The 27,788-nt window shown below is 48.7% G+C and overlaps 5 protein-coding genes across 6 annotated transcripts; 2 read left to right on the plus strand and 3 right to left on the minus strand.

Annotated features, from left to right (window-relative positions):
• Positions 1 to 4: 4 nt before the first annotated feature.
• Positions 5 to 4,403, minus strand: uhmk1 (U2AF homology motif (UHM) kinase 1). Its single transcript, XM_047051186.1, has 9 exons — positions 3,848 to 4,403; positions 3,314 to 3,636; positions 3,148 to 3,217; positions 2,891 to 3,039; positions 2,679 to 2,776; positions 2,149 to 2,225; positions 1,735 to 1,833; positions 801 to 889; positions 5 to 656 (listed from the first exon to the last, which is right to left on the minus strand). Exons 1-9 carry the CDS (start codon positions 4,104 to 4,106, stop codon positions 510 to 512), a joined length of 1,311 nt encoding a protein of 436 aa, XP_046907142.1. The 5' UTR covers positions 4,107 to 4,403; the 3' UTR covers positions 5 to 509.
• A 1,604-nt stretch (positions 4,404 to 6,007) lies between these two features.
• On the plus strand, positions 6,008 to 20,404 carry orc1 (origin recognition complex, subunit 1). 2 transcript variants are annotated; one of them, XM_047051148.1, is made up of 18 exons: positions 6,008 to 6,437; positions 13,690 to 13,797; positions 13,927 to 14,054; positions 14,177 to 14,349; positions 14,594 to 15,014; positions 15,215 to 15,461; positions 16,160 to 16,225; positions 16,341 to 16,448; positions 16,551 to 16,788; positions 16,881 to 16,996; positions 17,200 to 17,301; positions 17,720 to 17,891; positions 18,044 to 18,151; positions 18,267 to 18,416; positions 19,081 to 19,200; positions 19,447 to 19,616; positions 19,855 to 19,942; positions 20,075 to 20,404. In XM_047051148.1, exons 2-18 carry the CDS (start codon positions 13,700 to 13,702, stop codon positions 20,267 to 20,269), a joined length of 2,700 nt encoding a protein of 899 aa, XP_046907104.1. In that variant the 5' UTR covers positions 6,008 to 6,437; positions 13,690 to 13,699; the 3' UTR covers positions 20,270 to 20,404. The 2 variants fall into 2 exon arrangements, with proteins under 2 accessions (XP_046907104.1, XP_046907103.1); XM_047051147.1 differs by lacking the exon at positions 6,008 to 6,437 and adding an exon at positions 13,257 to 13,452.
• On the plus strand, positions 7,474 to 10,138 carry LOC124488513 (interferon-induced protein with tetratricopeptide repeats 1B-like). Its single transcript, XM_047051151.1, has 2 exons — positions 7,474 to 8,399; positions 8,681 to 10,138. Exons 1-2 carry the CDS (start codon positions 8,395 to 8,397, stop codon positions 9,915 to 9,917), a joined length of 1,242 nt encoding a protein of 413 aa, XP_046907107.1. The 5' UTR covers positions 7,474 to 8,394; the 3' UTR covers positions 9,918 to 10,138.
• On the minus strand, positions 10,316 to 13,182 carry prpf38a (pre-mRNA processing factor 38A). The gene is made up of 10 exons (XM_047051152.1): positions 12,973 to 13,182; positions 12,566 to 12,725; positions 12,305 to 12,426; positions 11,916 to 12,001; positions 11,587 to 11,697; positions 11,345 to 11,451; positions 11,218 to 11,244; positions 10,932 to 11,023; positions 10,739 to 10,787; positions 10,316 to 10,623 (listed from the first exon to the last, which is right to left on the minus strand). Exons 1-10 carry the CDS (start codon positions 13,100 to 13,102, stop codon positions 10,578 to 10,580), a joined length of 930 nt encoding a protein of 309 aa, XP_046907108.1. The 5' UTR covers positions 13,103 to 13,182; the 3' UTR covers positions 10,316 to 10,577.
• A 132-nt stretch (positions 20,405 to 20,536) lies between the features above and the next one.
• Positions 20,537 to 27,717, minus strand: mpl (MPL proto-oncogene, thrombopoietin receptor). Its single transcript, XM_047051149.1, has 12 exons — positions 27,479 to 27,717; positions 25,696 to 25,825; positions 24,182 to 24,354; positions 23,878 to 24,020; positions 23,370 to 23,532; positions 23,122 to 23,233; positions 22,886 to 23,040; positions 22,620 to 22,762; positions 22,268 to 22,427; positions 22,023 to 22,104; positions 21,847 to 21,934; positions 20,537 to 21,717 (listed from the first exon to the last, which is right to left on the minus strand). Exons 1-12 carry the CDS (start codon positions 27,585 to 27,587, stop codon positions 21,229 to 21,231), a joined length of 1,947 nt encoding a protein of 648 aa, XP_046907105.1. The 5' UTR covers positions 27,588 to 27,717; the 3' UTR covers positions 20,537 to 21,228.
• Between the last annotated feature and the right edge of the window lie 71 nt (positions 27,718 to 27,788).

Here is a 27,788-nt window from a genome sequence, read left to right on the forward strand (position 1 = left end):
AGGGTCAGACACCAGAGGGTCAGAGGGTCAGACACCAGAGGGTCAGACACCAGAGGGTCAGACACCAGAGGGTCAGACACCAGAGGGTCAGACACCGCAAGCTTCATTCACACTCATGCTACATAACAACAGAGGTAGCTAATCCTGCCTCCCACCTGCTACATGCATCAGAATTTGCCGTAGCTGCTACAAACAAGAGCATTTAGCCGTTGCTGCTACAAACATTAGCTTTACAGGCATAAGTGCTACCTGGTAAAAGCTATCTACACACACACACACACACCATCATCATCATAAACGGCAGTCAGAGCTTTAACACCCCTTAACATTCGACACACTAACATTTACACACTGTAATATTAAAACACTGGCGCATGTTCATCTGTTAGAAGACCATTTGGAGTGAACCGTGTCTGTAGCTGACACAGAGCCTGGAGTGAACCGTGTCTGTAGCTGACACAGAGCCTGGAGAGGGCCGAGGGTGTGTGTGTGACAGTCTTCACAGGGCATCACAGGACGGTCTGGTAGAGGTAGCCCCTCTTGTAAGCACTCAGGGGGTAGAACGTTGCCACCACAAACTTCCCGTCGAAGGTCCGTCCTGTGAGCAGCCTCTGAGCTTCCTTGGACTCGCTGGCGTTGGTGTACTCCACAAACACCTGGGGAGGAAACACCTGGGTCAGCTGGGGGTACAGAGGATGGTGGTAGGGTCAGGGGGTAGGGGGGGTCAGGGGGTAGGGGGGGTCAGGGGGTAGGTAGAGATGATGGGGTCAGAGTCAGCTGGGGGTAGGACAGGGTAGTACCTGGCCTTTGCCTGGGTTCTCCTTGGGGATGAGCAGGGACACCACAGATCCATACTTCTGGCACTCCTCCTTCATGTCCTCCAAGATATCTGCACACACACCAACATGCTGACAGCACTGAGAGCTTTCCTCCACACACACACCAACATGCTGACAGCACTGAGAGCTTTCCTCCACACACACACCAACATGCTGACAGCACTGAGAGCTTTCCTCCACACACACCAACATGCTGACAGCACTGAGAGCTTTCCTCCACACACACCAACATGCTGACAGCACTGAGAGCTTTCCTCCACACACACCAACATGCTGACAGCACTGAGAGCTTTCCTCCACACACACCAACATGCTGACAGCACTGAGAGCTTTCCTCCACACACACCAACATGCTGACAGCACTGAGAGCTTTCCTCCACACACACCAACATGCTGACAGCACTGAGAGCTTTCCTCCACACACACCAACATGCTGACAGCACTGAGAGCTTTCCTCCACACACACCAACATGCTGACAGCACTGAGAGCTTTCCTCCACACACACCAACATGCTGACAGCACTGAGAGCTTTCCTCCACACACACCAACATGCTGACAGCACTGAGAGCTTTCCTCCACACACACCAACATGCTGACAGCACTGAGAGCTTTCCTCCACACACACCAACATGCTGACAGCACTGAGAGCTTTCCTCCACACACACCAACATGCTAACAGCACTGAGAGCTTTCCTCCACACACACCAACATGCTGACAGCACTGAGAGCTTTCCTCCACACACACCAACATGCTGACAGCACTGAGAGCTTTCCTCCACACACACCAACATGCTGACAGCACTGAGAGCTTTCCTCCACACACACGGCTGATGTGATCCAACAGGTAGTTTATAGAGAGACTAGAGACTGAAGACAGACCAGAGAGAGACTTGCCTTCGTATTCCTCCTCGTTGTGCAGGTGGCTGTCGTCTATGAGGTTGAGCAGACGCAGCACAGGAGACGCTAGCAGGACCAGGTCCTCGATGTGTGGAGCTGGAGCACACACACACACACAGTCATACACACACACACACACACACAGTCATACACACACACACACACACACACACACACAGTCATACACACACACACACACACACACACACACAGTCATACACACACACTGTTTACATTCTCCTCTCAATGTGAGAGATGGGAACACTGTGATCCAGCTATCAGCTGGCTGAAAGTAGGCGTTCCCCCACCGGGTGGACTTTGATTTTGACTTTTTGTGTGTGCGTGTGCTCACGTGTGTGTGTGTATGGCTGTGGCCGTGTGTGAGTGTGTCTGTGTGTCATTCCCACTGACCGAAGGGGATGCTGAAGAAGGGGTTGAGCAGGGCGCTCTCTGCAGTGGCTCTGCTCTCAGGGCTCTGGAGTAGCATGCTGCATGAGGGAGGAGGGCAGTGAGCGCTGATGCCTCCAGCATGCAGCATCAACACACCTGTCCAGGTGTGTGTCCAGGTGTGTGTTCAGGTGTGTGTTCAGGTGTGTGTTCAGGTGTGTGTTCAGGTGTGTGTCCAGGTGTGTGTTCAGGTGTGTGTCCAGGTGTGTGTCCAGGTGTGTGTCCAGGTGTGTGTCCAGGTGTGTGTCCAGGTGTGTGTTCAGGTGTGTGTCCAGGTGTGTGTCCAGGTGTGTGTTCAGGTGTGTGTTCAGAGTGTGTGTTCAGGTGTGTGTCCAGGTGTGTGTTTAGAGTGTGTGTTCAGAGTGTGTGTCCAGGTGTGTGTCCAGGTGTGTGTTCAGAGTGTGTGTTCAGGTGTGTGTCCAGGTGTGTGTTTAGAGTGTGTGTTCAGAGTGTGTGTCCAGGTGTGTGTCCAGGTGTGTGTTCAGAGTGTGTACCTCTTGATGAGGTCTCTGAGGTGGAACACTGGGATGGCGGGGCAGGCTGCGCTGCTGCTGCTGGCAAACAGGTGGTCGATGATCGCTGCACTGCTGTCCTGCAGAGACAGAGAACACTGTACCTGTACCATACCCAGCCCTATCAGCATGTCGTCATGGATACAATACGCAAGTGAACAGAACGTCTTGTCAGTGGCTGAGTGTTCCAGTACCTTCCACTGCTGTGAGCGAAGAGTCTCCTTCAGCTTGACCCCAGACAGCATCTCCAGCAGGATCACCCCCAGACTCCACAGATCCACAGCCGTGCTGCAGCCCTGGGCCCCCTCCAGCCCCCCTGCCTCCTCAGCCCCCTCCAGCCCCCCTGCCTCCTCAGCCCCCTCCAGCCCCCCTGCCTCCTCAGCCCCCTCCAGCCCCCCTGCCTCCTCAGCCCCCTCCAGCCCCCCTGCCTCCTCAGCCCCCTTCAGTGCACCCTGGGCCAGCAGGTTCTGATGTTCTGCTTCTGGGGCGCGGTACCCGTCTGTCTGGATGTACTTCACATCCTGGAGACAGACACACAGTTAGGAGGAACAGCCTTCTCCTCCTCCTCACCTTTCCTCCCCTACCACCCTCCCCTTGCCCCCCCCCCCTCTCCTTACCTGGTTTCCCTCCTTGAAGCTGAGTCCAAAGTCGATGAGTTTGAAGCACTCGTCATCAGCGCACCAGAGGATGTTGCGTGGTTTGAGGTCGGCGTGGACGTAGCCCTCCCTGTGGAGGAACCCCAGAGCCTCCAGCACATCCCTGGCACAGTGCTGGATCAGCCACATGGAGTGGCCCTGCCGCCCCCGGCCCCCCTGGTCGCCACCCTGCCCGCCACCCTGGACCAGCAGCTCAGACACGCTCACGTCCAGCAGCTCCAGAAGGAGGCAGCGCGTCGCCACGCCAACACTGCTGTGATTGGTGAACACGCCATAAAGCGTCACTGTAAACACAGGAAGATTAACACTGACATCGGTATTTTTAGTTTTGTTGTTAAACGGCAAGTTCAGCATGCTATATCGACAACCTGATAACAAATATAGTATCAGATGTATCCATTTATAACCTAATCAGACGCTGATTTTTTATGTTGCCAAAGCTTGGCTTTCAAACTTCTGACCGTCTTGAATTGAATTGTTCTAGCAATAGTTTACCGATGTTTTTGTGTCCTTGAATGTCCTCCAGTACGGACCTCTCTTTATGGTAGCCGTAATCCCCACCTTGAATGTCGGCCTGGAACTCCTTCACCGCCGCGGTGCTCGCTCTTCCAGAGCTTACCTTGTAAACAGAGGCCGAGACTCCTTGGCCCAGACGAGCTTGTACATTCCAGATCTCTCCGAATATTTCAAACAGGACCGGTTTCATTACGTGGTCTACGATTCCTGAAGTAGCTGTACTCGTAGCGGCTGACATATCAGATTATTTTCAAGACAGTTTCGATATTAAAACGAAGTTATTGCCCCGTTAGAGCCATGAAGAGAGAGTCTCGTCATCTCTGTTGGCTACAATGGACCATTTTTGCCGCAATGGTGGATCATGGACGGATCGAAGAGTTTCCGGAAGTTGGCAGCAATAATACTAGTAGTACGGTTACGGCAGAAACACCGTAATGTGTGATGCACTTTTAAAGGTGCAGCGTCCCTTATATTTTTGACGAGGGGCACAAAAATCGGGGGAATATCATGAGCTCTCAGATTAGTATTGCGTTTTTCCTTGGCCGTTTCTTGACTAACTGTTTAATCTCAAAATGTGCCTCAGAGAATACATATTTCTCCCCCTTGTTCAGCACAAGAACTACAGGGAGATTCAATGAAGCCTAACCCTGTTTATTTTTAATAAACGAAACATGTTTCCCAATGGTGTGGTTTCTGTGGGGAAAAAGTGTACAAGAAGTGATTTAAATGTATTATTTGACAGCTATTGTAATCTTCTTTCGAATAGATCAAAAAAGATTAGGATACTAATGTCAGTTCCAGCTAATTTAAACAACCACTTTTCTGCTTCGTGTCAGTTGTGTAAACTAGTAGGCCTAACCTTCGTTTGCGATTATGAACCACAGCAAACTGCAAACCACGGAAGAGAATATTGGCCAGCACGGAGGAAAGGGCTCATACAAACTGCTTGACATGCTGTTCATGTTTCAGAGCTTTATTAGAGATGTGTAAAGAGATTGCGGTAAATAGGTGCAAGCTCGAGCCTATCAAGGTAACGAAAATGACAACAAGACAGGAGGAGCTAACGCTAGGTAAGGGTAACAGTGTATTACAGTGCTTACAAAGAAACGGTTGGATGTGAGGGTCATCAATTAGTAGTGTGGGGGAATGGTGTGGGATCAGTGCACGTGTAGAGTGTGTAGAGAATCATGACAAATTAAAAAGCAAACAGTGATGATGTTCCTACTGGTAATTGAGAGACCCTTGTTAGGGCACAGCTTATTAATTTAAGATCCGTATGTGTATTATTTGCACCTTCCTGCCGCAGTGTGACGGCCCTTTCCTGTGCGACCATGTTGCCCAGCACTGGTGGGCGCGGTGTTGGTGGCTCGTCAGAGCTAATTGGACACAGCTGGACCCGGCGTGGCTTGAGGCTTCATATAGGCTACCTTTTCCAAAGATGGGTGTGGAGATTCGACCTGAGCTACACACCTCAAGAGGACAAAATCATATTGGAGTTCCTGGCCAACAACCGTGGGACTGAAGGCGGGGGTCAGGTGGCTGAGCGGCGTTTACCCTACTTTCCTCGGGGAATGTCCCTGTACTTTACTGCAAGTCGCTCTCGATAAGATAAATGACTAAATGTAAGGCAACCAGGTGTGAATGGAGCTCCAGAACCTGGTATTTTAACATAAATCCGCATGAAGATAGCTATACCAACACAAGCTAAATTACTGTTCTAATGATTACTTTAACCCTCTCTATCCCAGTGCATTGACATCTCTACTGGCATCACGATTGCTCCGATGATGCTGCCAAGAGTCTCTAACAGCAGGGCTGGGAGGTTGGATGGTTTCTCAGATGAATATAAACTATTAGGTTATTTTCAGAGCCATACAGATCTCACTGTAGAGTAGAGGTAATGGATACCAAACATTGTTTCTCCTAGTATACTTTTACGGCCAGCTTTGTCGAGGTATAAAAAGAGACCCTGCGCGATCTAGAGGATTTTAAACGACGTCACGTTCTGGCCGGTAACCCGGATGCGTGGCCATTGTGGAGGCACTCAGTGTAAAAAACAATGGAGTATTGTGCGCTTTGGATATTGTAAGTGAATGTAGTACGGTGGCCCTGAAATGCAGTTCACACCCCCTAATATGAGTACATCCCCCAAATGATAACGCTCCCCCCCAATACGAGTTAGCTCCTTAGCTTTCTATTGTACATATTGTATTGAATACATCTTTTATGAATGTATTTGATTTGCTGTGTCTCATCATGCTTGGTTTCATGGAAACAAACAACCAAAATGATAAATGTATAAACTTAACCTAATATAAACAAATGGGCACATGTATGACACCAAACACTACTTTTAATAGCTATAGGCTAAGAGACCCAGTTTAAACAAAGAGGGCATCGATACACCAGTGTGGAGGGGTGGAGCGATTAGTTACTAGGCAACAATGAACACCTCATCCCTCTGGTATGTTTGTTTCATTGAGCAGAAAGACTGATCAGCTGTACACGTTGACTAACAAGAAATACAGGAAACGAAGACAACTGGTCTATGACTAACCACTGGAACGCTGTAAGTACAATGCACTTCTGAGCCTTGGTTCCCCAATACTTTCTGTTTCAACTATTTGAAAATGAAAGCGTCTGCTGAATAACATGTGAATGTTGAGCATGTCAGGTACCTTCAGAGGCGGTTAGCTGCACCTCAGTCTTCAGCAGCACAGGGTCTCCCCATGTGGACAGAGCAGGAGACTTGCTTCTCACCATACACCTGACCTGAACACACACACACCTGACCTGAACACACACACACCTGACCTGAACACACACACACCTGACCTGAACACACACACACCTGACCTGAACACACACCTGACCTGAACACACACACACCTGACCTGAACACACACACACCTGACCTGAACACACACACACCTGACCTGAACACACACACACCTGACCTGAACACACACACACCTGACCTGAACACACACACACCTGACCAGAACACACACGACCAGAACACACCTGACCTGAACACACACACACCTGACCAGAACACACCTGACCTGAATACACCTGACTAGAACACACCTGACCTGAACACACACACACACCTGACCTGAACACACACACACCTGACCTGAACACACACACCTGACCTGAACACACACACCTGACCTGAACACACACCTGACCTGAACACACCTGACCTGAACACACCTGACCTGAACACACACACACCTGACCTGAACACACACACACCTGACCTGAACACACACACACACCTGACCTGAACAAACACACCTGACCTGAACACACACACACCTGACCTGAACACACACACACCTGACCTGAACACACACACACACCTGACCTGAACACACACACCTGACCTGAACACACACACCTGACCTGAACACACCTGACCTGAACACACCTGACCTGAACACACACCTGACCTGAACACACACACACCTGACCTGAACACACACACACACCTGACCTGAACACACACACACCTGACCTGAACACACACACATACCTGACCTGAACACACACACACCTGACCTGAACACACACCTGACCTGAACACACCTGACCTGAATACACACACACCTGACCTGAATACACCTGACGTGAACACACACACACCTGACCTGAACACACACACACTTGTGTCCAGCCAACTGTCGTGCGCTTCAAAAAGAAAACACTTTTAACAACAAATGAGGTTGTGCTTGATGATGGGTGGACATGTGAGGTCTTCTGGAGATGGGTTGCTAGGAGACAGACGATGGGTTGCTAGGAGACAGACCTCGATGGTGAAGATGAGAACCCTGCCTCTGGTCACCATGTTGAGGAACAGGATCATGGCTTCGTCCTCGTGAGGAGAGTACGTGTCGAAGATCCTCTTGGCCATCACGTGTCCCTACGACGACAACAACCAAACTGACAAGAGACCAGAGCAGGAGAGTATCTACGAAACCACTCTGCTCCATACCCACACAACACAAACGTGGTCGAAACCACTCTGCTCCATACCCACACAACACAAACGTGGTCGAAACCACTCTGCTCCATACCCATACCCACATAACACAAAGGTTGTTGGGCATGGCTCATGTTGAACGTGTAGGGGTGTATCACCAGGGTTGACATTTAAAGTTTTGGTTAAGTGTTTCTGTGAGGCGGCTTACGGTGGCTTGGTAGACGATGACGTGAATGTCCGTGCTCTGCTCCCCATGTTTAGTTTTTTCCTAATCCTGTCAGTGTTTAGCGGGCAGCTATGGTAGCTCTATTACAAGCCACACACAAGACAGGGAAAACGAAACCGAGGTGGGAAGACTTCTTTCTGTTTCTATACTCAAGAAAGGGTTGGGATTGGGGATGGTCAAAAAACAAAGTCTAAACTCTGACTGCATTCCTGGTTGATGACATCTCCATCAACATATAAAGCCGTGCATTCAATGAAACTCAGTCAGACCTTCTAACACCAGTAAGATATCGAAACAGACAACTGCCTAACTATGAGGTAAGTACGTTTCACTACTATTGCTAATTATTATAACCTTTATTTAACCAGAAGGACCTCTCTGGGATCTCTTTTATAGGAGTGTCCTTGTCAATCTGGGCAGTAGAATAAGTCAAAATAAACAGAATAAAAACAGACCTTTACAATACTAAAAACACTTACAAATCAGTTGACATTCATAACATATTCTTTAAGATAGTTCACTTTGTCACAATCTGTAAAACACACAAAAAAATGTAGACTACAGTATGTTAATATTTCTAAATTGTCTTTCCAACCAGCACTCCTGAGACAACCTTGGAAAAACTGGAAAAGCTGGAATGCCACTTCACGTGGGGAATAACCTGCAGCCTGTCAAAACTGTGTTGGCTCAGAGATCACCTGGAAGACATCAAGACTGACGAGGGGTACACCTGGCTGGGTCACCTCTACAACCTCCTGGGTTTCATACACTACAGACAGAAAAGTAATGATTCTGCCGTCCAGTATCTCAGAAAGGCAGGGGAGGCCTTTCTCCAAATCAACAACACGGTCTCAGAAGAGGGTCCATGGCTGTTGGTCAACTATGGAAACCTGGCCTGGATGAACTTCCATCTGAACAACATGAGGGAGAGTCAGGACTACCTGGAGATGGTGGAGGCTGTGATGAGGGATCACCCCCCTCCGTCCCAGGAGGATCCACTGCACCCTGAGGTGTACGCAGAGAAAGCCTGGACTATCATGTGGTTTGGCCAGGACAAAATGGCAACGGTAATAAAATGCTTCCAGAAGGCAATTGCAATGGAACCTGATAGAAAGGAATGGCAGACAAGCCACGTTTTAGCCCTCAACCTGGTTCACGACAGGTGCACTCCAGAGAAGAAGTCTGAGAATTTGAAGAGACTTAAAAGGGCTAAGGAAGTTGATCAGGAGGATACATTCCTTGCTGGCATTTACTTACAAAGACTGGCTGAGAGTCAGACAATCGACCAGGATGAGATACGAGCGCTAGCTGAGAAGATTTTGAGTAAGCCCTGCGGTGCTAACAGTGGTCTTGGACCCTTACTCGAAGTCTACAAAAAGTACTTAACACAGGACGAAGCTTTGGACCTGGTACAGGAGGCTTTAAACATATATCCAGATGATCGCAACTTGAAAGCCAAGCTTGCAAACCTTTACAAGTGGAAAATCTTTTCACAGGAAGGCGTCCCTTGTACACCGAGTGTCATCGACAGAAGCATCAGTCTGTTCCAGGAAGTGATCGCTCTTTACCCAGAATCCTGTGTGGAGGCAAAGTTGGACCTTGCATCTATCTATGCTAAGTCAGGACGTGATGGAGCTGATGAGATATACGAGGAGTTACTGGACAGACGTGACCTAGGGCCTGCTGAGTTACAGATGCTGCACTACAAGTATGCCCAGCACCTAAATTATCATGTCCGTGACCAAGACTGGCGAGACAGATCTATAGATCATCACAAGAAGGTTGTAGAAATACGAAAGAAAAGCAAATATCAGAGCAAGAGTGTCGAATTTTGAGTCGAATTGTGGAACGAGGACTAAACTACAGGTGTGCAGAAATACAAGATTTTTTGGAGGAAAATTCAACCACGATGTGAGGGATGAGAAGGAGGTCTTAGAAGTGTGCTTACCTACAATCATTTTCAAGACCACTATTCAGACATGTTTCATTTGACATGTGATTTTTTTCATTATTATTCATTATTATAAAATTTTTAAAAAGTTTGTGTATTTCTGATGATTAAAAACATAACTGAGACCAATAATGACGTGTTCTAATTATTTACAATGGGGCGGGGTTTCTTTATTTGTATAAATGTGATATTGACAAACCTTAGTGCCAACATTCATACCAGTTACATGTTTAACTCCACCAAACAAAACATGGCAATGCTCATACTGTAGAAGTGTAGGTCCAGAATTTAGTGTCCATGGCAACCTCTTAACCTCCACTAGTCTTCTAAATGCTTTAATTGGAGTACCGTGGTAGACAATATGGAGCTGAATGACAGTTTTTTTTCAGCAATATTTATTGGATGGATGGTTCTAAAATAACCAACAAATTGAAAAATAAAACAATTAACTTAGCTTAAGACATACATGACACAACCAGGTTTGTAGAGGTAAAAAAAAAAAAAAAACACTTTCAAAAAATCCAGGGCTACAAAACTAAACCAATCACTCATTTCCTCTCCGGCTCTTCTTGTTTCTCTTTTTGGAACTCCTTGGACAAAAGAAAAACATCTCTGTGATATTATGTCATTCACCAACACATAGAAATGAAAGCTATAAAACTATTGAGGCAGCAATTTTCGACATGCAGTCTTTAAAACTCTTACCTTTCTGGGGATTTGGAGTGGCTGCGATGCCTGTGACTTCTGTGATGGCCTGGTGCAAAACAGAAAGAGTTCCAAGTCAGCTTAAGGTGAACGCATTTGGTACACAAAAGAGACGAGACAAACAAGGGATCACATTTCCTTAGAATGCCGTGTGGCAGGTCACAGGTCGCTATGGCATCGGTTGCTAAGTTACCTGGGGACTTGGACCGGTGGCGTCGCTCCCTGGACCTGGTGCGATGGCGACGGGGGCTTTTACTGCGGTGACGCTCTCGCCTGGGGGACGGGCTGTCACAAACGCAACGATACACATTTAGAAAGCCCGTTAGCCAGAAACGTAAAAAGACAAGTCAATAACAAAACCTAACTTTGCAATGCTTTTGTTCTGCGAGTTAGCCTAGCTTTCTGCGCAAAATTTATCGTTGACCGGAGTTTCAACAAGGACAGAATACGAGGAAATCCAGGCAGGAAATAAAACATACCTTCGTCTCTTAGGAGATCTGCTCCTCCTGTTCAAAAGCACAAAAAAACACGACGATTAGCGCCACAGACAAGATTAACAATCTCGACAGTTGACTAGGATGGATGTGAGAGAGGCCAGGTGTTTACCTTCGGGGCGAACGACTGCGCCTGTAGCGAGGAGAAGGAGAGCGGCGCGGTCTGTCGTTGTCACGGTAACTGCGCCTGTGCGGCTCCGGGGTCTGAGCTCTCTCTGGCTGTAGGGGGACGGACGGTGTACCGGACAAACACACGCTCAGTACCTTGACGGTTCAGTTTCCCAAACCTCCTCCCCCACATCAGAGAGCCACTGTGCCGTCTACTGCGGCATGTTTCCCAAACCCCCTAATCACCTTTTCCTCCTCCTCGTCTTCCTCTTCGCTGGTCTCCACCTCGTCCAAGTCTTCCTCCAGGGCACTGATGCGTGTGTCTAACAGCTCAGCCTCCTCCAGAACCTGCCTCTTCTGTTACAAACACACACATTAGATTTTTGCCAGCTGGTTAGTTGTCACGCTCGTAGGTCAGAGGGCCGGAGTTGGGTCAAGATTGGGCGACGTGATTACAGCTTTTATGTTGTGTTCTCAACAAATGCGAAGCGAATGATTAATGAAGCGAACACAGCCTTACACACACACCAGCACTGTGTCTGTGAAACAAATGATAAAACGTGGGTCTGACTTGCCTGTAGCCTCGGAAGGATGATGTCACACATTCTCTCAGCATGGAGAAGCTCATCGATAAACTCATCAACATGCATCAGCTCAAATTCTGAAACAAAACAACAGTTACAATTATTCCAACAACATGATTCATGTATATTTGATTTTTGGGATCCGATTTTATTTTTACATTGAAATTCACATTTCAATTTTAAAGAGGTGAATTGAAAACCACCAAATTTGGTGGTGTTTAAATATTAAGTATTCAGTGCCTTTTAAAATTCAAAACATGATGTCACTGTTTTGCTTCCATAATCTGTTGCTTAGCCTGTGCAGAGTTGGCATCGCATATTGTTACCGCAGAGAGGTTTAGAATGTATGAATACATAATCTTGAAATACATTGTCTTTACCTCCATTCCGGTTTTGACTTTTGATCTTCCTGTAGTCGTTGTACAGTGGTTCCAGGTACTTGTAGCAGTCAACTGATGTGCCGGTCAACCTCATGTACATAGCTCCAAGCAAACGGACATACCTTGTACAAAAAATGACAACGTTTGAAACAGCGTTGTATGTGTACTCTGATGGCATAAATAATTACACGAACGAAGTGTTCGTTGTGCAACCCCTGTATCTCAAAGGTTTGGGGATTTCATTAGCCGTTGCTAACTTACTTGAAATCCTCGTTTTTGATGAATTCTACGATGATGTCTTTTTCTGGTTGAATCTGCAGCATTTTGAGCGTAAGACACAAGAACGGTGTTGGTTTGATATTTCCTCCGTACACTCCACCGACGAACTTCAGCTCCATGGCTTTATCAACAACGAGCTCAGCTGTGTTGCAAGAACAGTCGGAAAAGAGATTGGCAAAGTAAAAAAAAATGCCATCATTAAGATATTTCACATTGAAGGCTGTGCACACGTGAAAAGAAAATAGATACTTTTGAGCTTGCTAGTGCCGTAGCCATTCTAGCCAGCTAGCCAACCGTGATAAAACCATTGATTCGTTATCACACAAGTTGCCTACTCCTTGGCTAAGTAGCTAGAGCTAGCTGGTAGATGTACGCAAGCAGTTTCTTACCCGTAAGTCCAAAGCATTCTTCCTTCCAATATTTAGATTCATATATTCGAGTTCTTATAATTTTCTCTACCAGATACTGTGGATTTGTTCCATGAATACTGTTTGCATCTTTAACAGTTCTATTAGCCATTTTATGAAATCAAGATACAAAATAAAAGTGTGTTGGCTTCGAAACCAGCTAAAATCTCCCGAGTCAGGGTAAGTCGCTTCCGGTGCAAATGTCTGCTGCTGTGATTGGCTGGTACTTCAATGACGTAAAATAACGCAAGATTCGCGCGAAACTACTTGCCAGCCCATTCAACCAACACAGGAGGTATTCTTAGAACAGGGACATAATTTCGCGATATTTAGATTATTAAATACATATTGTCGTCGCCTTTTAGATTAGTATTTTAATCTGCTCAAATTGAATAAACTAGCTTGTTTGATTCATACCGATCGACTGGCTGGACTGTGAAGACTTAATAGTCGTGCCTTATTGTGAGTAGACAAGTTTCTTTTCAATCAGAAAGTGGCAAATATTTACACGAAATATAGCCACACTTATTGTAAATGTATGATTTGGTTTTGTTAGTCGAGCTACTGCAGATAGTTGCCAAGCAAACTATCTTGTGGTGGATGAACACGTATCTAGGAATCTGGCTAGCCGTAGTTGGCTAACAAGTCAGTGTCATATTTACTTAACTGGCTCAGCCAACGTCAAACTTTTCGTTACAGCTCTGAAAGTATGGCCCGCTACTTTACAAGACTGCGAGTGAGGCGAGTCTATAAATGGAGAGGAACCCCTATAAGCTTTGACAGGAAACTCAAGACATTCAGTTATGAGTATGTTTTCTAAATTCAATATTCCACCAATAAAATGGATGGTTACATTACTGACTTCTACATTTAGTCATTTAGCAGACACCCTTATCCAGAGCGACTTCTAATGGATATCTACTTGTTTCTTTGAAGCTCTTTGGACATTCGTGTCGAGGGACTGTCTGGTTCCACGGTCATAAACACCGGTCAGTATATCCTCATCGAGGGAGAGGACGAGGACAACCCGTATGTGGCCAAAGTCACGAAGCTTTTCGGAGACGGTGAGTCCCACGATCTCTCCGTTTCTGTCAGTTCACTTTTTAATTCTCCAACTGTCAACCTGCACTCGTCAACCACTTATAGAATTTGTATTAAGCCTGCGCGGTTCTTTTGTGTTTCCCAGAGAGTCAGAAACAGAAGAAAGCTTTGGTGCAGTGGTTTGTGCGTGTCTCTGAGGTGCCTTCAAACAAGATGAAGCAGATGGGGAGAGACCCCCACCCACAGGAGGTTTTCTACTACCTAACTCGCGCATGTGACAACGAGATCAACGCCGAGTCTATTCTCAGCACTGTGCAGGTGAGTGACGATTCACCTGGGAAACACCTACTTTGTTAAACACTTAAAATGTCCGCTTTCATAATCATTCGTCTGTAAACATAATTTTTGGGTACTTGACTTTTGTCATGGATTGCTTGACTCAGTTAAAGGGCTGAGCCACGGTAGATAAGCAGTGTAAACTGACTTTAAGAGCTTTCCTCACGTTTGGGTCAGAGTCTTTAGGAATCCCACGCCCTCATAAGAGCCTGGGCTTTGTCCTCAGGTTAAACACCTCCTCCCAGACGCTCCCTTCCCACAGTCCCAAGCCAAGGACAGTCTCTACGTCAAGCTCTCCTGGGACACCAAAACCTTCAAGGTCCTGGACCCTGCACTGATGCAGGACGGCCCACCGTCGCCCCCATCATCTCCCCCACCGCGCCGCAAGCCGTCCCTGCCGCCCTCCCCCCCGTCCCCCCCGCACGCGGCCACGCCGGCGTCCCGTGGGTCGGAGCGGCGGGCGCTGCCCACGCCAGACCCCGCGGTGATGCGTAGAGCCGGGGGCGCGAGCACGGGCAAACGGGGTTTCGTCGAGGCCGAGTCTGTCCACTCGACGTCCAAGCTGTCAGCCTCAAAGAGCCTCAGTGCCCGGCGGAGAGGTAGCGTCTCTGGAACGCCCGGTGTGCGCAAGAAGCTACAGCTCAACAGTGAGTGTCGTCACACCAGGAAACCTGACTTCATACATATAGATTTGTAGTTGTCGTAATAGATTTCTTTTTCACTGTTTAGGAAAAGAGCGTTCAAAATCCAAGGTTTTTTCCCCCCTCATCAGTTGTGTATGTGAATGTATCTAGCTAGCGTGTCGTTGAATATGTGTTTGGCATGTGCTGCACGGTGTCATCCTCAGATCCAGAGGCAACCCTCACCACAGAAGACGTGCTGGGGAAGTACCTGGGAGAGGAGCTGGAGAGTGAGATCCTGCTGGCCCAGAAGCTGTCCTCATCCCCCGCCAGCACCATGGCTCCGTCCTACAGCCTCTGTCCCAGAAAGGCTGCTGGCCCGGGCCCTGGCTGTCAGGACACCACCCCTCTGAAGGCCTCAGTGAGTCTGGAGAGGCTGTCCCCTGTCGCTCTGGGGGAACAGGACTCAGACAGGTAGGCCTGGGGGCTTCCTGCACCACACTTCATCTGCTGTTTACATCTCTGGTCAGGAACATTGATCTGAAGTATGGTGAAATGATTATGTTATTGTGCCCGACGCGGAGATCAGTAGGATGTTTGAAGGTCTTCCACCTTGCCAGCTGTTCTCCTTTTCAAGTGTTTGAGGCTGTGTAACCAGGGGGCCTCCCCGCTCCCTCACCAGGGACTGCCTGGGTGTCGGCCTTCTGTCTGAGGAGGAGGAGGAGGAGGTCTTTGAGGGGTCGGCTACATGCCTGACCCCCCGGGTTAGACGGGCCACCCCCAGAAGGATCCCCATCGCTGGGGGGCGGAAGTGAGTCCAGCCCCTCTGATCAGAGTGACTGGATCACGGGTGTGGTGCTGGCTGTGGGCCCCTGGGGGGTGGAGGCAGGGAGCACATGGTGGAGGCTTGTTTGGGATCTTGCTGCCCCCCTTTGACTTTGATATTATCGTGACAAGAAAGATGACAAGGAAACTATTCAGGTGTTTTGAATGGAGCACACTGTGTGACCCACACTCGCATCACTAGAGGCGAGCAAAACTGAGTTACATCATATGTGAAAAGGGATTAATAATGTATTGTGTTAAGACTCATAATCCAATAAAACGTGGAATTTCTTTTGACCTCTTGATGATGTAAAGTGTTTGACCTCGTGTGGTCCATCTCCTTTCAGAGCTACCACCCCTTCCAGGAGGAGGGACGCCTCCAGGTCGACCAGGGAGCGGGCTCTGGCCGTTCTGTGAGTACCTCAACCACACTGTCGGCCAGTTCAGCCGCTATCTTTCAGCCTATCGGTGTTAGGTACTGGTGAACCTCCATGTCGCTGCGTGCTCATTGTGGTCCTCTGCTCTCAGGGAGGAAGTGGAAATGGAGGACTCCCCCCTGGCCAGCCCGGTTGCCATGACGCCTCGCTCCAAGAGGAAGTCTGCCCTACTGGTGTCCTCGCGAATCCGGAGACAGCTGTGAGTAGGAGCATCACCACGGTGACCCGTAGAGCTGTTCTTTTCTAATCTTATTCATCTGATTATCCCATCTGATGGAAATATGTTTTCATCTTGTTTCAGGAATCTGTTGACTAACGAACAGGATATGACCTCGGATGGCGACGACGGGGACGATGACTGCTTCCTGCCCTCGAAGAAGGCTCTGCAGAGCAGCAGCGATGATGAGGAGCAGGAGGAGGAAAGCGACGAAGAGATCTTGGTGAGGAAGAGCAAGCGTGTGGTGGGATCTCGGACCCCCCGCTCCACCCAGAGGAGCCGGGCTCCAGCTAGGACCCCACGCAAGACCCCCAGTAAAAAGGTACGTTAGTCCTGGGAGATGCCTGATGAATATTGACACTTTCCACACGCTTGGAAGTCTGGTCAGTCATGGAATGTCGTGTTCCTCTCCAGAGCACCCCTGGTACACCACGCACGCCACGCACGCCACGCCACGCCACGCCCAGTATCCCCAGCCGGACCCTTCCTGCTCAGCTGCCTGGGAATGTTCTAGAGGAAGCCAGAGCACGGTGAGAGAGTCACTCAGATTGAAAACTTTAATGGGGATTTAGCTATGAACTGGCTCCTATCGATTCAGTGTTATGACCTATTGAAGACATACAGTACATTTGTATGTGTAGAAAGACTTTATCAGATCGGAAGATGGGGGGCACCTTTATTTCAGAGACAAAATACAGCTTTGTTGTAAGTGTGTGTGTGTGTGTGTGTGTAGGCTCCATGTGTCGTCCGTGCCAGAGTCCCTCCCCTGTCGAGAGCAGGAGTTCCAGGACATCTACAGCTTTGTGGAGAGCAAGATCATGGATGGCACTGGAGGGTAAGCTGCAGGGAGGACCACAGGAGTCTGGGTTCCAAACACACAACAACCCAGAAACCACTATGAGCAGGTTGTGCAAAGCTGCTTTCCCATGGAACGATCCAGCGTCCGTCGGTACAGCAGCAGAATGCGTCCCTGAGGACTGAGTGTGTGTGCTCTGAGGCCCCTCAGGTCTGAGTGTGTGTGCTCTGAGGCCCCTCAGGTCTGAGTGTGTGTGCTCTGAGGCCCCTCAGGTCTGAGTGTGTGTGCTCTGAGGCCCCTCAGGTCTGAGTGTGTGTGCTCTGAGGCCCCTCAGGTCTGAGTGTGTGTGCTCTGAGGCCCCTCAGGTCTGAGTGTGTGTGCTCTGAAGCCCCTCAGGTCTGAGTGTGTGTGCTCTGAGGCCCCTCAGGTCTGAGTGTGTGTGCTCTGCGGCCCGTAGGTGCATGTACATCTCTGGGGTTCCCGGTACGGGGAAGACGGCCACGGTGCACGAGGTGGTGCGCTGTCTGCAGCACGCCGCCCACACGGACGACATCCCCGCCTTCCGCTTCGTAGAGATCAACGGCATGAAGATGACCGACCCTCACCAAGCCTACGTACAGATCCTGCAGGTACACACACACACACAGTGACCCCTCCACCTCACACCTGTGTGCAGACACAGCAGGCTGGTGCCCCCCCCAGCAGGCAGGGTAAGACTGCCCTCCACATGGTGCAGTGGGGCGCTCTGCATGCCTGACCACAACCTCCTCTCCTCCTCCAGGAACTGACCGGCCAGAAGGCCACCGCCGACCACGCTGCCTCCCTATTGGAGAAGAGGTTCAGTAACCCCGCCCCCAAGAAGGAGACCACCGTGCTATTGGTGGATGAGGTAATAGGCCCCTGCCCATGAACCATGTATCGCAATGTAGTACCATATAACAATGGATATGAAGTCAATAAAAATAATTTTAATTTCCAACGTGTTCCCCTGCTCCACATCTCAGCTGGATCTCCTGTGGACCAGGAAGCAGAATGTCATGTACAACCTGTTTGATTGGCCAACCAGGCGCCACGCTCGATTGGTTGTGCTGACCATTGCCAACACCATGGACCTCCCTGAGAGGATCATGATCAACAGAGTGGCCAGTAGACTGGTGAGCTCTCCTCCCAGCCACAAGGGGGCAGCAGTGTGTTGGCACAACCAGATGCTCTGCACTTTCATGTTCCACTCTTATACAAAGGCAACCCTTGGTGTGTATGTGTGTGCCAATGTGTCAGTGGATTGATTCAGAGGGCTGAACTTGGTCACCTGGTTCTGGATAATCACAGTTGCGTATCACTTACAAGGACACCACTAAGATGAATACACGCTCTCCCTCTCTCCCTCCTGTCTCTCTCTCTCTCCCTCTCTCTCTCTCCCCTCCTGTCTCTCTCCCTCTCTCTCTCCCCTCCTGTCTCTCTCCCTCCCCTCCTGTCTCTCTCTCCTCTCTCTCTCTCTCTCTCTCTCTCTCTCTCTCTCTCTCTCTCTCTCTCTCTCTCTCTCTCCCTCTCTCTCTCCCCTCCTGTCTCTCTCCCTTTCTCTCTCTCCCCTCTTGTCTCTCTCCCTCTCTCTCCCCTCCTGTCTCTCTCCCTCTCTCTCTGTCCCCTCCTGTCTCTCTCTCTCCCTCCTGTCTCTCTCTCTCTCTCTCTCTCCCCTCCTGTCTCTCTCTGTCCCCTCCTGTCTCCCTCTCTCTCCCCCTCTCTCTCTCCCCTCCTGTCTCTCTCCCTGTCTCTCTCTCTCCCCTCCTGTCTCTCTCTCTCCCCTCTCCCTCTTTCCAGGGCCTGACCCGCATGTCCTTCCAGCCGTACAGCTACAAGCAGCTGCAGCAGATCATCACGTCCAGGCTGAACAAGGTGAGAGCGTTCCAAGAGGATGCCCTCCAGCTGGTCTCCAGGAAGGTAAGACTTAGGGGGGGGGGGGGGGGGGGGGAGAGGGGGGGGTCAAACGCCTCACCATGCCTCACCACAGTTTCCACATAGGGACAATAAAGTCGGTCAAGTCAGCGTGTGAACATACACTCCATACTGCCTCCCACTGCTTTCCCTGCTGTTCTTAACCACCTGTGTGTGTAGAGACAGGATTAGGCAGCGTGCCAGGGCTGTTGTCCTAGTAGGTCTGACGGCTGTTCCCCTCCCGTCCTGCAGGTGGCAGCACTGTCCGGAGACGCCCGGCGCTGCTTGGACATCTGCCGCCGCGCCACCGAGATCTGTGAACACTCGGCCCCCAGCGACGGCCCCGCGGGATTGGTGGCCATGAGTCATGTGATGGAGACTCTAGACGAGATGTTCTCGTCTGCTTACGTCACAGCCATCAGGTGTGAGGTCTCCCATTGGTCCGTAGAGCTGTCACTCAGTGTGAGCCGGAGAATTTGAATCTGGGGTTCAGGAGATGAAATAATGATCCAGTTTGCCTGCGTCTCTCCTGCTCGGGTGCCAGGCACTGCCTTGAGAAAGCCTTTTAGCCCTGTGAAATACGACCCTATGTTGGCAGCGTTTCTCTGGAGGTTTCTAGAAGGTTGTGTTGTGGACTGACGGTTCTGTTTGGCATTGCAGGTGTGCGTCGGTTCAGGAACAGCTCTTCCTGAGAGCGATCATTGCTGAGTTCCGCAGGCTGGGTTTGGAAGAGGCTACCTTTCAGCAGGTAGGGGATCCTAGTCTGCTCTACTTCAGATGTTGTTTACTTGACGAGTGTCTGTGGCAGTCTTCTCTAGTTTAGCTGTACCGCTGTACACTTTCTCCCTGAACTCCTTCCACTCCCTCCCTCCCTCCCCAGGTGTTTGTGCAGCACCAGGCTCTGTGCCGGATGGAGGGTCTCCAGCCGGTCAGTGTGTCTGAGGGCCTGGCCGCGTGCCGCCGTCTGGGAGCCTGCCGTCTGCTCCTGCTGGAACCCAGCCGTCTGGATGTCCTGCAGCGCGTCCGGCTCAACGTCAGCCAGGACGACGTGCTCTACGCCCTCAAGGCTGACTGAGGGGGGGGGCGGGGGGGAGTGAGACTGTTGTGGGTGTGTGAGAGAGAGAAAGAGTCTGTGTGTGTGGGGGGAGGAGCCTGGTGCTGCACAGGTAGAACCATTTTAAAGAAGCTCTATTATAGTTTTAAATAATCTCCCGTTTAAGACATTTTAATTTGAACAGGAAACCTGAGCACTCATAACTTTTCAAATCTTCCATCAATGTAGTAATTCAACAGATCATGTTTCAGGTATTCAGATTTGTTTAATCTTTGCAATTCATTGTTTGTTGGTTGGTTGAAAGTCATTAAAATGATATTTATAACTAGTTTTAATTCCTTACATTGGTGTGAGAGTTATAATGAATGTGTTTTTTTGTGAGTTTTATTGTTGACATGCATCATTTTTGTATCTGAATATGACTGTGTAATAAAGATATTAAACATTACAAAACAATATGCTACATTTGTCCCAAAGCCTCAGTGGTCTTTGACCCTGGTCCACAGGGTCCGCTGTCCTGTGTTCCAAGGAGCCCCTGCTCCAACACACCTGATTTAGATGAAGATCAGCTTGACAATCATCCATTCATTCAAATCAGGTGTGTTAGAGAAGGAACACATCTAAAACCTACCAAACAGAGGACCCTGAGAACTAAGGTAACAGACCACAGTCCTTCATGACAAGACACTCATTATTTACAGGCTAATAATTTTTTTAATAAAAGAGAATATCAATACACGGGTACAGTATATATTCAAGAAAGATCTGCCTAACTCATGTAGACCAATTGTTGGTTACCACAAGATCATATTTACATTGAGATCTATGGAGAATGATGCATCATGACCCTAAAAGGAAGGCGTGTGATCACCCATAGTCACACAGACCTGGAAAAATCTAAATACAGTATTAAAGTCTATATATTTGCAGCTACAGTGTATTCTAATGCTGGGGTTTGACAAGTATGTTCCGTTAATGAGTTAGTTAGCGACCTCCCTTTCCAGGTTTGCATAGATGTTTCCAGCCTCCTTATTGGCCAGAGTCACCTGGGTCACCTGGGAATCTGCCATGTGCAGGTAAGAGCGGTTTAGGATCTCTGAGGGGGAGGGGGAGGGAGGGGGGAGGCTGGGTAACCGGGCGAGGCAGGAGCAGTGGTACCTCCACTGGTGGTCCTCTCCCCCCACCCCCACCCCTGCCCTCACACACCCCACCCCATCATACATGTACTCGTTGCCCGGGGAACCGATGATGATGTCGACGGTGTTCAGGATCACGTAGTCCAGACTGACCTGCCGGGTTATCCCCAGGGTCGCTTCTGTCTGCTCCCCGCCGCCGGAGCCCCTCTCTGGGGGCAGGACACTGGAGGACTCCCCTGGTGGCTTCACCTCTGGAGCTTCTCCCTCTGACAGGATCTCCACCACAGATGCTGGAGTCTCATCAAAGAACTGTTTCACGTTGTGAGAAGGATCCTGGAAGGAGACGCACAAACACGCATAAAACACTAACTAGACGAGGTTCGACGTGTTCAACTGAACGTCGTTCTGGTACTGAATGTTATAACGTTGATGCGTCTCTGCACGCTGGCATATTCTGTTTACCCGAGTCTGTCGGTTGATCTCCGTTAGAAAGCCAAGTAGGACTTTATCAAGGTCTGGGACTGGAGGCCACAGGTACTCTTTGAGTTTACTGATGGAGCAAGATGGTGACTCAGTGTATATAATCAACTGTTGAAAGAGGGCAACAAAAAAAACAATTGTTTACAAGGAAAACTCACCTGAGATACCGTGAGAACAGCGAGAAGAACACAAGGGAGAGGACGACCATAGCCAGAGAGATGCTCGGGAGAAGCAAAACCACTGGAAGAGATGGCTGAGTTAGCTCGCGTGTCACTTTCTGTTTGTGGTCAGTCAGCCTACCTTTTCCACTATACTTTCTACATCGATATTTATATGTCACATTGGATAAGTGTTTGCTGGAATAATAAAATGTAAAAAACAAAACAGATCCACTGTTCCGTACCAAGACGAGAAGCCACGACCACGGAGAGACACTGAGACCAGTCGCTCCAGTAGCCATCGTAGACGGAACCGTTTGGTCTGGCTCTCACCTGGACGCGATACTGACAGCCCGTCTGGATGTCTAGACTGGTGCCGGTGTCAGAGTCCGGTAGGGTGACCAGCTAGAAGCAAAACAATATTAAAAAACGTTGAAAAACCCTCACAAATAATAGAATATACAAATAATCTTAGGAAGCAACGTCTTAAGAAATCAAATAGACTTAATAACATAACATGGTATTGAGATGGTATGAAGGCTTTTCTCTCTCGAAGTTGTGGTGTTGTGTGGCTACATGGTGCACCTGCTGGTATACCTTCCAGGAGCCCTCTCCTCTGGTCTGGTAGCGGACCTGGTACATCAGGTGAGCTGACAGGACCAGCTGAGGCGTGTCCCATCTCAGGTACAGCCTGTCCCCCTCAGACTCCCCCCTCAGGCTCCCAGGAGGGCCTGTCTTCACTTCACACCACAAGGGGAGGGGGGTACAAGTTCAATGAAAGGTTAAAAGATCTCTGGGTTTGTTAAATGGATCTGATTTCAACATGCAGTGTTGCTCTCCTGTGTTGCCCCAGGGCTGCTCACCGCTGTTGCTGACTGTGAAGCTCTCGGTGTAGTAGGTCCTGTTCAGAAGACCGGGGCCGGCGGAGAGTTTCACCAGGATGGCCGCCGACTCGTCGCCGTGGAAACGACAACAGGAAGTCGAGTTCTGCACCCGAGGACACTCGCTCCAGTTGCCCCTAGAAACAGAACATCGTTCAGACCAGGTGCCAGTTTGTTGCGCGGCAAAACCAGGACCTTTCAGGAGCGCTGTTTTCTACCTGGTGAGTATCTTGTGGAGGAGTGCGTCCATGGGAGCTTTGCTGGACTTGTCCTTCCACTGACACGTGACATTTTGTAGATCAGAAGTGTGACAGAATAAAGAAATATCCTCTGAAAGATAGACAGAGGGGACTCCATCACTCTACTGAGGAAGGATGCAAGACTGTACACACACACACACACACAGAGACGTACACACACACACACACACACACAGACACACAGACACACACACACACATACACACCTGCTGCCTGAGGCACCATAGCAGCCACTGCGTCTGACCAGTGGCTCCAGTGACCAGTGAGGGTGTTGGTGTAGCCCTGCGTCCGGACCCTCACCTGGACCCAGACCACCTCCCCCTGGGGCAGGGAGGTCAGTCTGTGTTGGCTGGATGCCCCTGGTTGCACCTGGGGAGGTGGAACAACACACACAGGCGGTGTTAGCGGGTGTCCAGCAGGGCGAGGGATACCGGAGGTAGGGGAACATTCAGAGGACACACTAAGGTGTGCAAACGTGCTCACGGTTAAACGAAAGACACCTTTCACATTCCAAATGCTTTGGATTTAAAATAGCTGGAATAGATTTGTAATGTTAAATGTTTCTTTCAAGATTTTTTCTTTTATGAAACATTTCTTGAGACCGAAATCTTTTCTATTTCAGAATAGTTAACCTTCATTAATTTGTTTTTGCGTAATATTTGTGACATGTATGTTTCATGTCGACGCCTTCCTCCTGCTGATGTCCTTCTGTACCTGGTCTGTCCTCTCACTCCCACTTTGGAAGGAGACGTGGATCTCATACTGTACTCTGTCTTTGTGTTGAAGCCAGGTCACCTGCAGCTGCCCTGCCTGGCCAGTGTGCAGGAGCGACACTTCCCCTGGGGGGTCCAGTAAAACTGGGAGGGAGAGGAAGAGGAAGCCTTACTGATAAGCAATGCAGCACACACACACACAGAGACACACACAGAGACACACACAGAGACACACACAGAGACACACACAGAGACACACACAGAGACACACACACACACGTAAACACACTGGCCCCTCTCTTTACCCTGGTCTTCTATGGTGACGCTGCGTGTGTAGACCGTGGTGTTGGTGTGACGGTCCGTCACCCTGATGTGCGTATCGACAAAGAGGTAGACGTCCTCGGGGGGGAAGTCACAGATGTGGATGACTCTGCCTGCCTCCGTCTTCCTCACAGCAATCTCACACCTCTTCTCACCCCTGCACAGGCCAAACACCACATGTGCTGTGGATGTACTTTGGAGTTTGTGTCCGTGCTTGTGAGTTTGCGTGAGTACTCTGTATCTGTGGGTGTGTCTGCATGTAGTTGTACATGTGCGTGTGTACTCTTAAGTTTGGGTGTGTGTGTTTACATATTGTAGGTTTCTGTGTGCAGTTGTAAACCAAAATCATGTGGTTCGTAGAAGTGAGATCGAGTTTCAGTCGAGGGGAAACTCGATCTTGTCTAAGGTGATGTATTTTTTTCTCAATCTTTCAGCCCCACCCTTAAGTTTCTTAGCCTGGTTTTCCATCGTTATTCTTCTCCCTGTGCTCCCGATGGCCAGTCCGCTACTGCGGAGCTGTGCCGCGGTGGTGAATTTTCAAGCCATATTATTTTAAATTCTCGTGCTGTCAGGGGGTGCTGCAGCACCCTCAGCACCCCTAGTTCCCGCAGCCATGTTCGTGACCGCTAGTGAACATATTTCACTTGCTCTGATAATCAGCTAGCTAGCTTTTAGTGCATTTAAAATGCCTATAGCAAAGCGGTCGAAAGTGTGGCTGTATTTCACAGCCATGGATTCCGACATCGCAAAATGCAACAAATGTTTCAAAACGATTACGAGCGGGGAGCACAAAGGGGGAAGCACTTGGAATTTATTGAAACATGCGGCGACACACTGAATACTTCTTGAAGCATAGGGATGCACCGTGATTACGGTTGCAACCTTCAACACAGAAAGGGGGGGGGGTTAAGATTGATACATGGACATTATAAAAAGATATCTGCTATTGAAATCAGTGTGAACAGATGCACTCAGTCTCTATCACAACTCAAGTGGTCATATCGTCATAGCTGAATACACAGCACATCGGCCAACAAAAGTCGGCAGTGAGACCAGAAGGAATAGGCTTTTGGAAGAACTTGTGAGATGTGAACCATATTTTCTTAATTTAACAGTTCCGTATTGATTCAAAACGGGACGCGCTATTTTATTCTCAAATACGGGACGATTCCGTATTTTAAGGGACATCCCCGATTATATATCTCTTGGGGATGGCTGAGCGGTTAGGGAGTCGGGCTATTAATCAGAATGTTTTTGGTTCGATTTCCCAGCCGTGCCAAATGACGTTGTGTCCTTTGGGCAAGGCACTTCACCTACTTGCCTCGGGGGGGAATGTCCCTGTACTTACTGTAAGTCGCTCTGGATAAGAGCGTCTGCTAAAGGACTAAATGTAAATCTCTACACATGCATGTATATCTCTACAAATGCTGTACACGCACTGTCCATGTACATACACATGAACATTTATGCATACAGAGACCTGAATCCAAATACATACTCAAAGTTTTTGTAGAAAAACTCGTAGGACTTGCTGCTCGTGCTTCCCAGCTCCTCCCAGAAGCAGGTGAAGTCAGTCTCGGTTCTGGTAAAACACTTTGGATTTTCGTCGTCTTCCAGAAGCAGAACATCTGTTGGAATGGAAAAGGATCACAGGTTCAAACCTCACCCTGGACACAGGGCCGTAACTACCATTGAGGACACCGAGGTCGTGTCCTCGGTATTTTTTTTCGTATTTCTGTTTTTTTTTTTTGCTTAAATCGTGGTATATAAACTCAAAATAAAGTACACGTGAAACTGACTGCAGGACGATGATCTTGGTCTCCCACAAACCGTAACGTGATTTTATACTTGAAGAGCCGAGTAGCTCAAGAGTTTGGACATATGTGCTGCGCGTCATCAACAAAACGTACTGTCGTTATGGTAACCACCAAACACAAGTCGGACGCTGATGTTACCGCCATAGACATACCGCTACTGTTAGTGAATAGCCTATGTTAGTTACAGTCACTGGAAGAGGAGCGCAGCAAACTAAACATGTAGGTTAAGAGAAGTTTAAGTGGCAGATGACTGTGAGAAGAAAGATTCATTTTCATGTGGAAATATTGTATTGCAGCAGCGTACTACTCAGATAAGGAAACATCAAATCAAAGTTTGGTTAACTCCGTCAGTACCGGTTGTCAATCAATTTCCACCGGTTGAATCAACATTCATTTTGCGATTGATATGATATGTCATTGATGTGATTGATTGAAAATGAAATTCAGTGGCAATTGGGAAATATCAAACTGACTCGCTATCGCTCGGTCGATACGTTCCAGCCTCAGTTTGATATTTCCCGGCATGACCGAACGGTCGAGGTTAGTAAGTAGTTTATTATATGGCAATTTTAGATTCTTTTCATTTTGTAAACGAAAATAAATGGTACCTTTAGGCTAATTGTAGCTAGCTCTTAAGTCTTCTCACGGTGTGTTTCATGTGTTGCCAAGCAACTCATTACTTTTGATAGAAAGCGGAGAACATGGTTCTGCTAAAATGGCTTTAATTTCATCACAAAATAACGACACAAGTGATTCAAAGAGTCTGGTCTTCATCCTCACTTTCGATGACAAAGCTTTTCAGCATCATCTGGATAGTAAAACTCAGCAGCTGACTCCTCGATATCGCTCATTTTGAAGCTGACGTCAGAGGGCAATACGGATCCGTATTGACCGGCGAGGAGGGCAACACGCTGGGGTGACTACCCGTTATCCAATCAAAACGCTCGTACCGTCGTTGCCATATAATAATAATTAAAAAAAAATTGTGGTAACTTGCCCTTACTTCATGAGTCCCATAAAGGTCCTTCAAAAAGCCTCAGAATGCCCCATGTTTACCTCAAAATTTCAAAAGCTCCACACCGCCCCATATTCAAATGTCATAATGATGATGTTTTTGCTCCTTAAGACTCAATAAGAGAAAATGGCCATATTTAAATAATGTAATTTTAAAAAATTCCGGGGGAGCATGCCCCCGAACCCGCCTAGAAGTTCTGACTCATGACCTCAGTATTTTTTGGGGCCTGCGTACGGCCCTGCCTGGACATACTGTGAAACAACCTCAACAACGCGACGAGAGACAAATACTGGATACTCGACAGCTTCACCCAGTAGCTCTGAGAAGTTTCTGAGTAGTTCGGAGACTGTTTTACGCACACTGGAAAGACCGAATTTACCTCTGCAGACATGGATGATGTTTGACCAGGTCGTTGCAGTAGACCTCCACACACAAGTCCAGAACCTTACCTTGGTCTGACAGTTGGTGTGCAGGTCTTCCTTGGCACCAAACTGACATGCAACACAGCAGAACCCAGGTCAGGAAGATCAGCGTCCTGGAGGTGAAACAAACAACCATGACTGACGTGTCTTAGCTTATAACCACATGGGCCAGGTGTAGACACAGAGGATGTTTAGTCAGGTCAACGTGTGTGTGAGTGTGTGTGTGTGCCAGTGAGGCTGGGATGTAGGTGGGTGCGTGTGAGCAGGAGGGTACGGGGTGATGGGCGGGGACTGGCCCTATCTGATAGGCTTGGTGGCACAGGATGTGTGTGTTGTG

Source organism: Hypomesus transpacificus, unplaced genomic scaffold (genome assembly GCF_021917145.1).
Source record: "Hypomesus transpacificus isolate Combined female unplaced genomic scaffold, fHypTra1 scaffold_139, whole genome shotgun sequence".
NCBI classification, from domain to species: Eukaryota; Metazoa; Chordata; class Actinopteri; order Osmeriformes; family Osmeridae; genus Hypomesus; species Hypomesus transpacificus.

Coding starts and splice junctions, on each gene's coding strand:
- uhmk1 (XM_047051186.1), bottom strand. CDS start 4,106: ATGTCAGCCGCTACGAGTACAGCTACTTCAGGAATCGTAGACCACGTA. Junction 2,777..2,890: donor TTCGCTCACAGCAGTGGAAG/GTACTGGAACAC, acceptor CTGTCTCTGCAG/GACAGCAGTGCAGCGATCAT. Junction 890..1,734: donor CAACGAGGAGGAATACGAAG/GCAAGTCTCTCT, acceptor GTGTGTGTGCAG/ATATCTTGGAGGACATGAAG.
- mpl (XM_047051149.1), bottom strand. CDS start 27,587: ATGGTTGTTTGTTTCACCTCCAGGACGCTGATCTTCCTGACCTGGGTT. Junction 23,533..23,877: donor GGAGTGAGAGGACAGACCAG/GTACAGAAGGAC, acceptor CCACCTCCCCAG/GTGCAACCAGGGGCATCCAG. Junction 23,041..23,121: donor CTCCACAAGATACTCACCAG/GTAGAAAACAGC, acceptor TTCTGTTTCTAG/GGGCAACTGGAGCGAGTGTC.
- orc1 (XM_047051148.1), top strand. CDS start 13,700: ATGGCCCGCTACTTTACAAGACTGCGAGTGAGGCGAGTCTATAAATGG. Junction 15,015..15,214: donor CAAGAAGCTACAGCTCAACA/GTGAGTGTCGTC, acceptor TGTCATCCTCAG/ATCCAGAGGCAACCCTCACC. Junction 19,617..19,854: donor GCTTACGTCACAGCCATCAG/GTGTGAGGTCTC, acceptor TTGGCATTGCAG/GTGTGCGTCGGTTCAGGAAC.
- prpf38a (XM_047051152.1), bottom strand. CDS start 13,102: ATGGCTAATAGAACTGTTAAAGATGCAAACAGTATTCATGGAACAAAT. Junction 11,452..11,586: donor AAGACGAGGAGGAGGAAAAG/GTGATTAGGGGG, acceptor GTCCCCCTACAG/CCAGAGAGAGCTCAGACCCC. Junction 10,624..10,738: donor CACTCCAAATCCCCAGAAAG/GTAAGAGTTTTA, acceptor CTTTTGTCCAAG/GAGTTCCAAAAAGAGAAACA.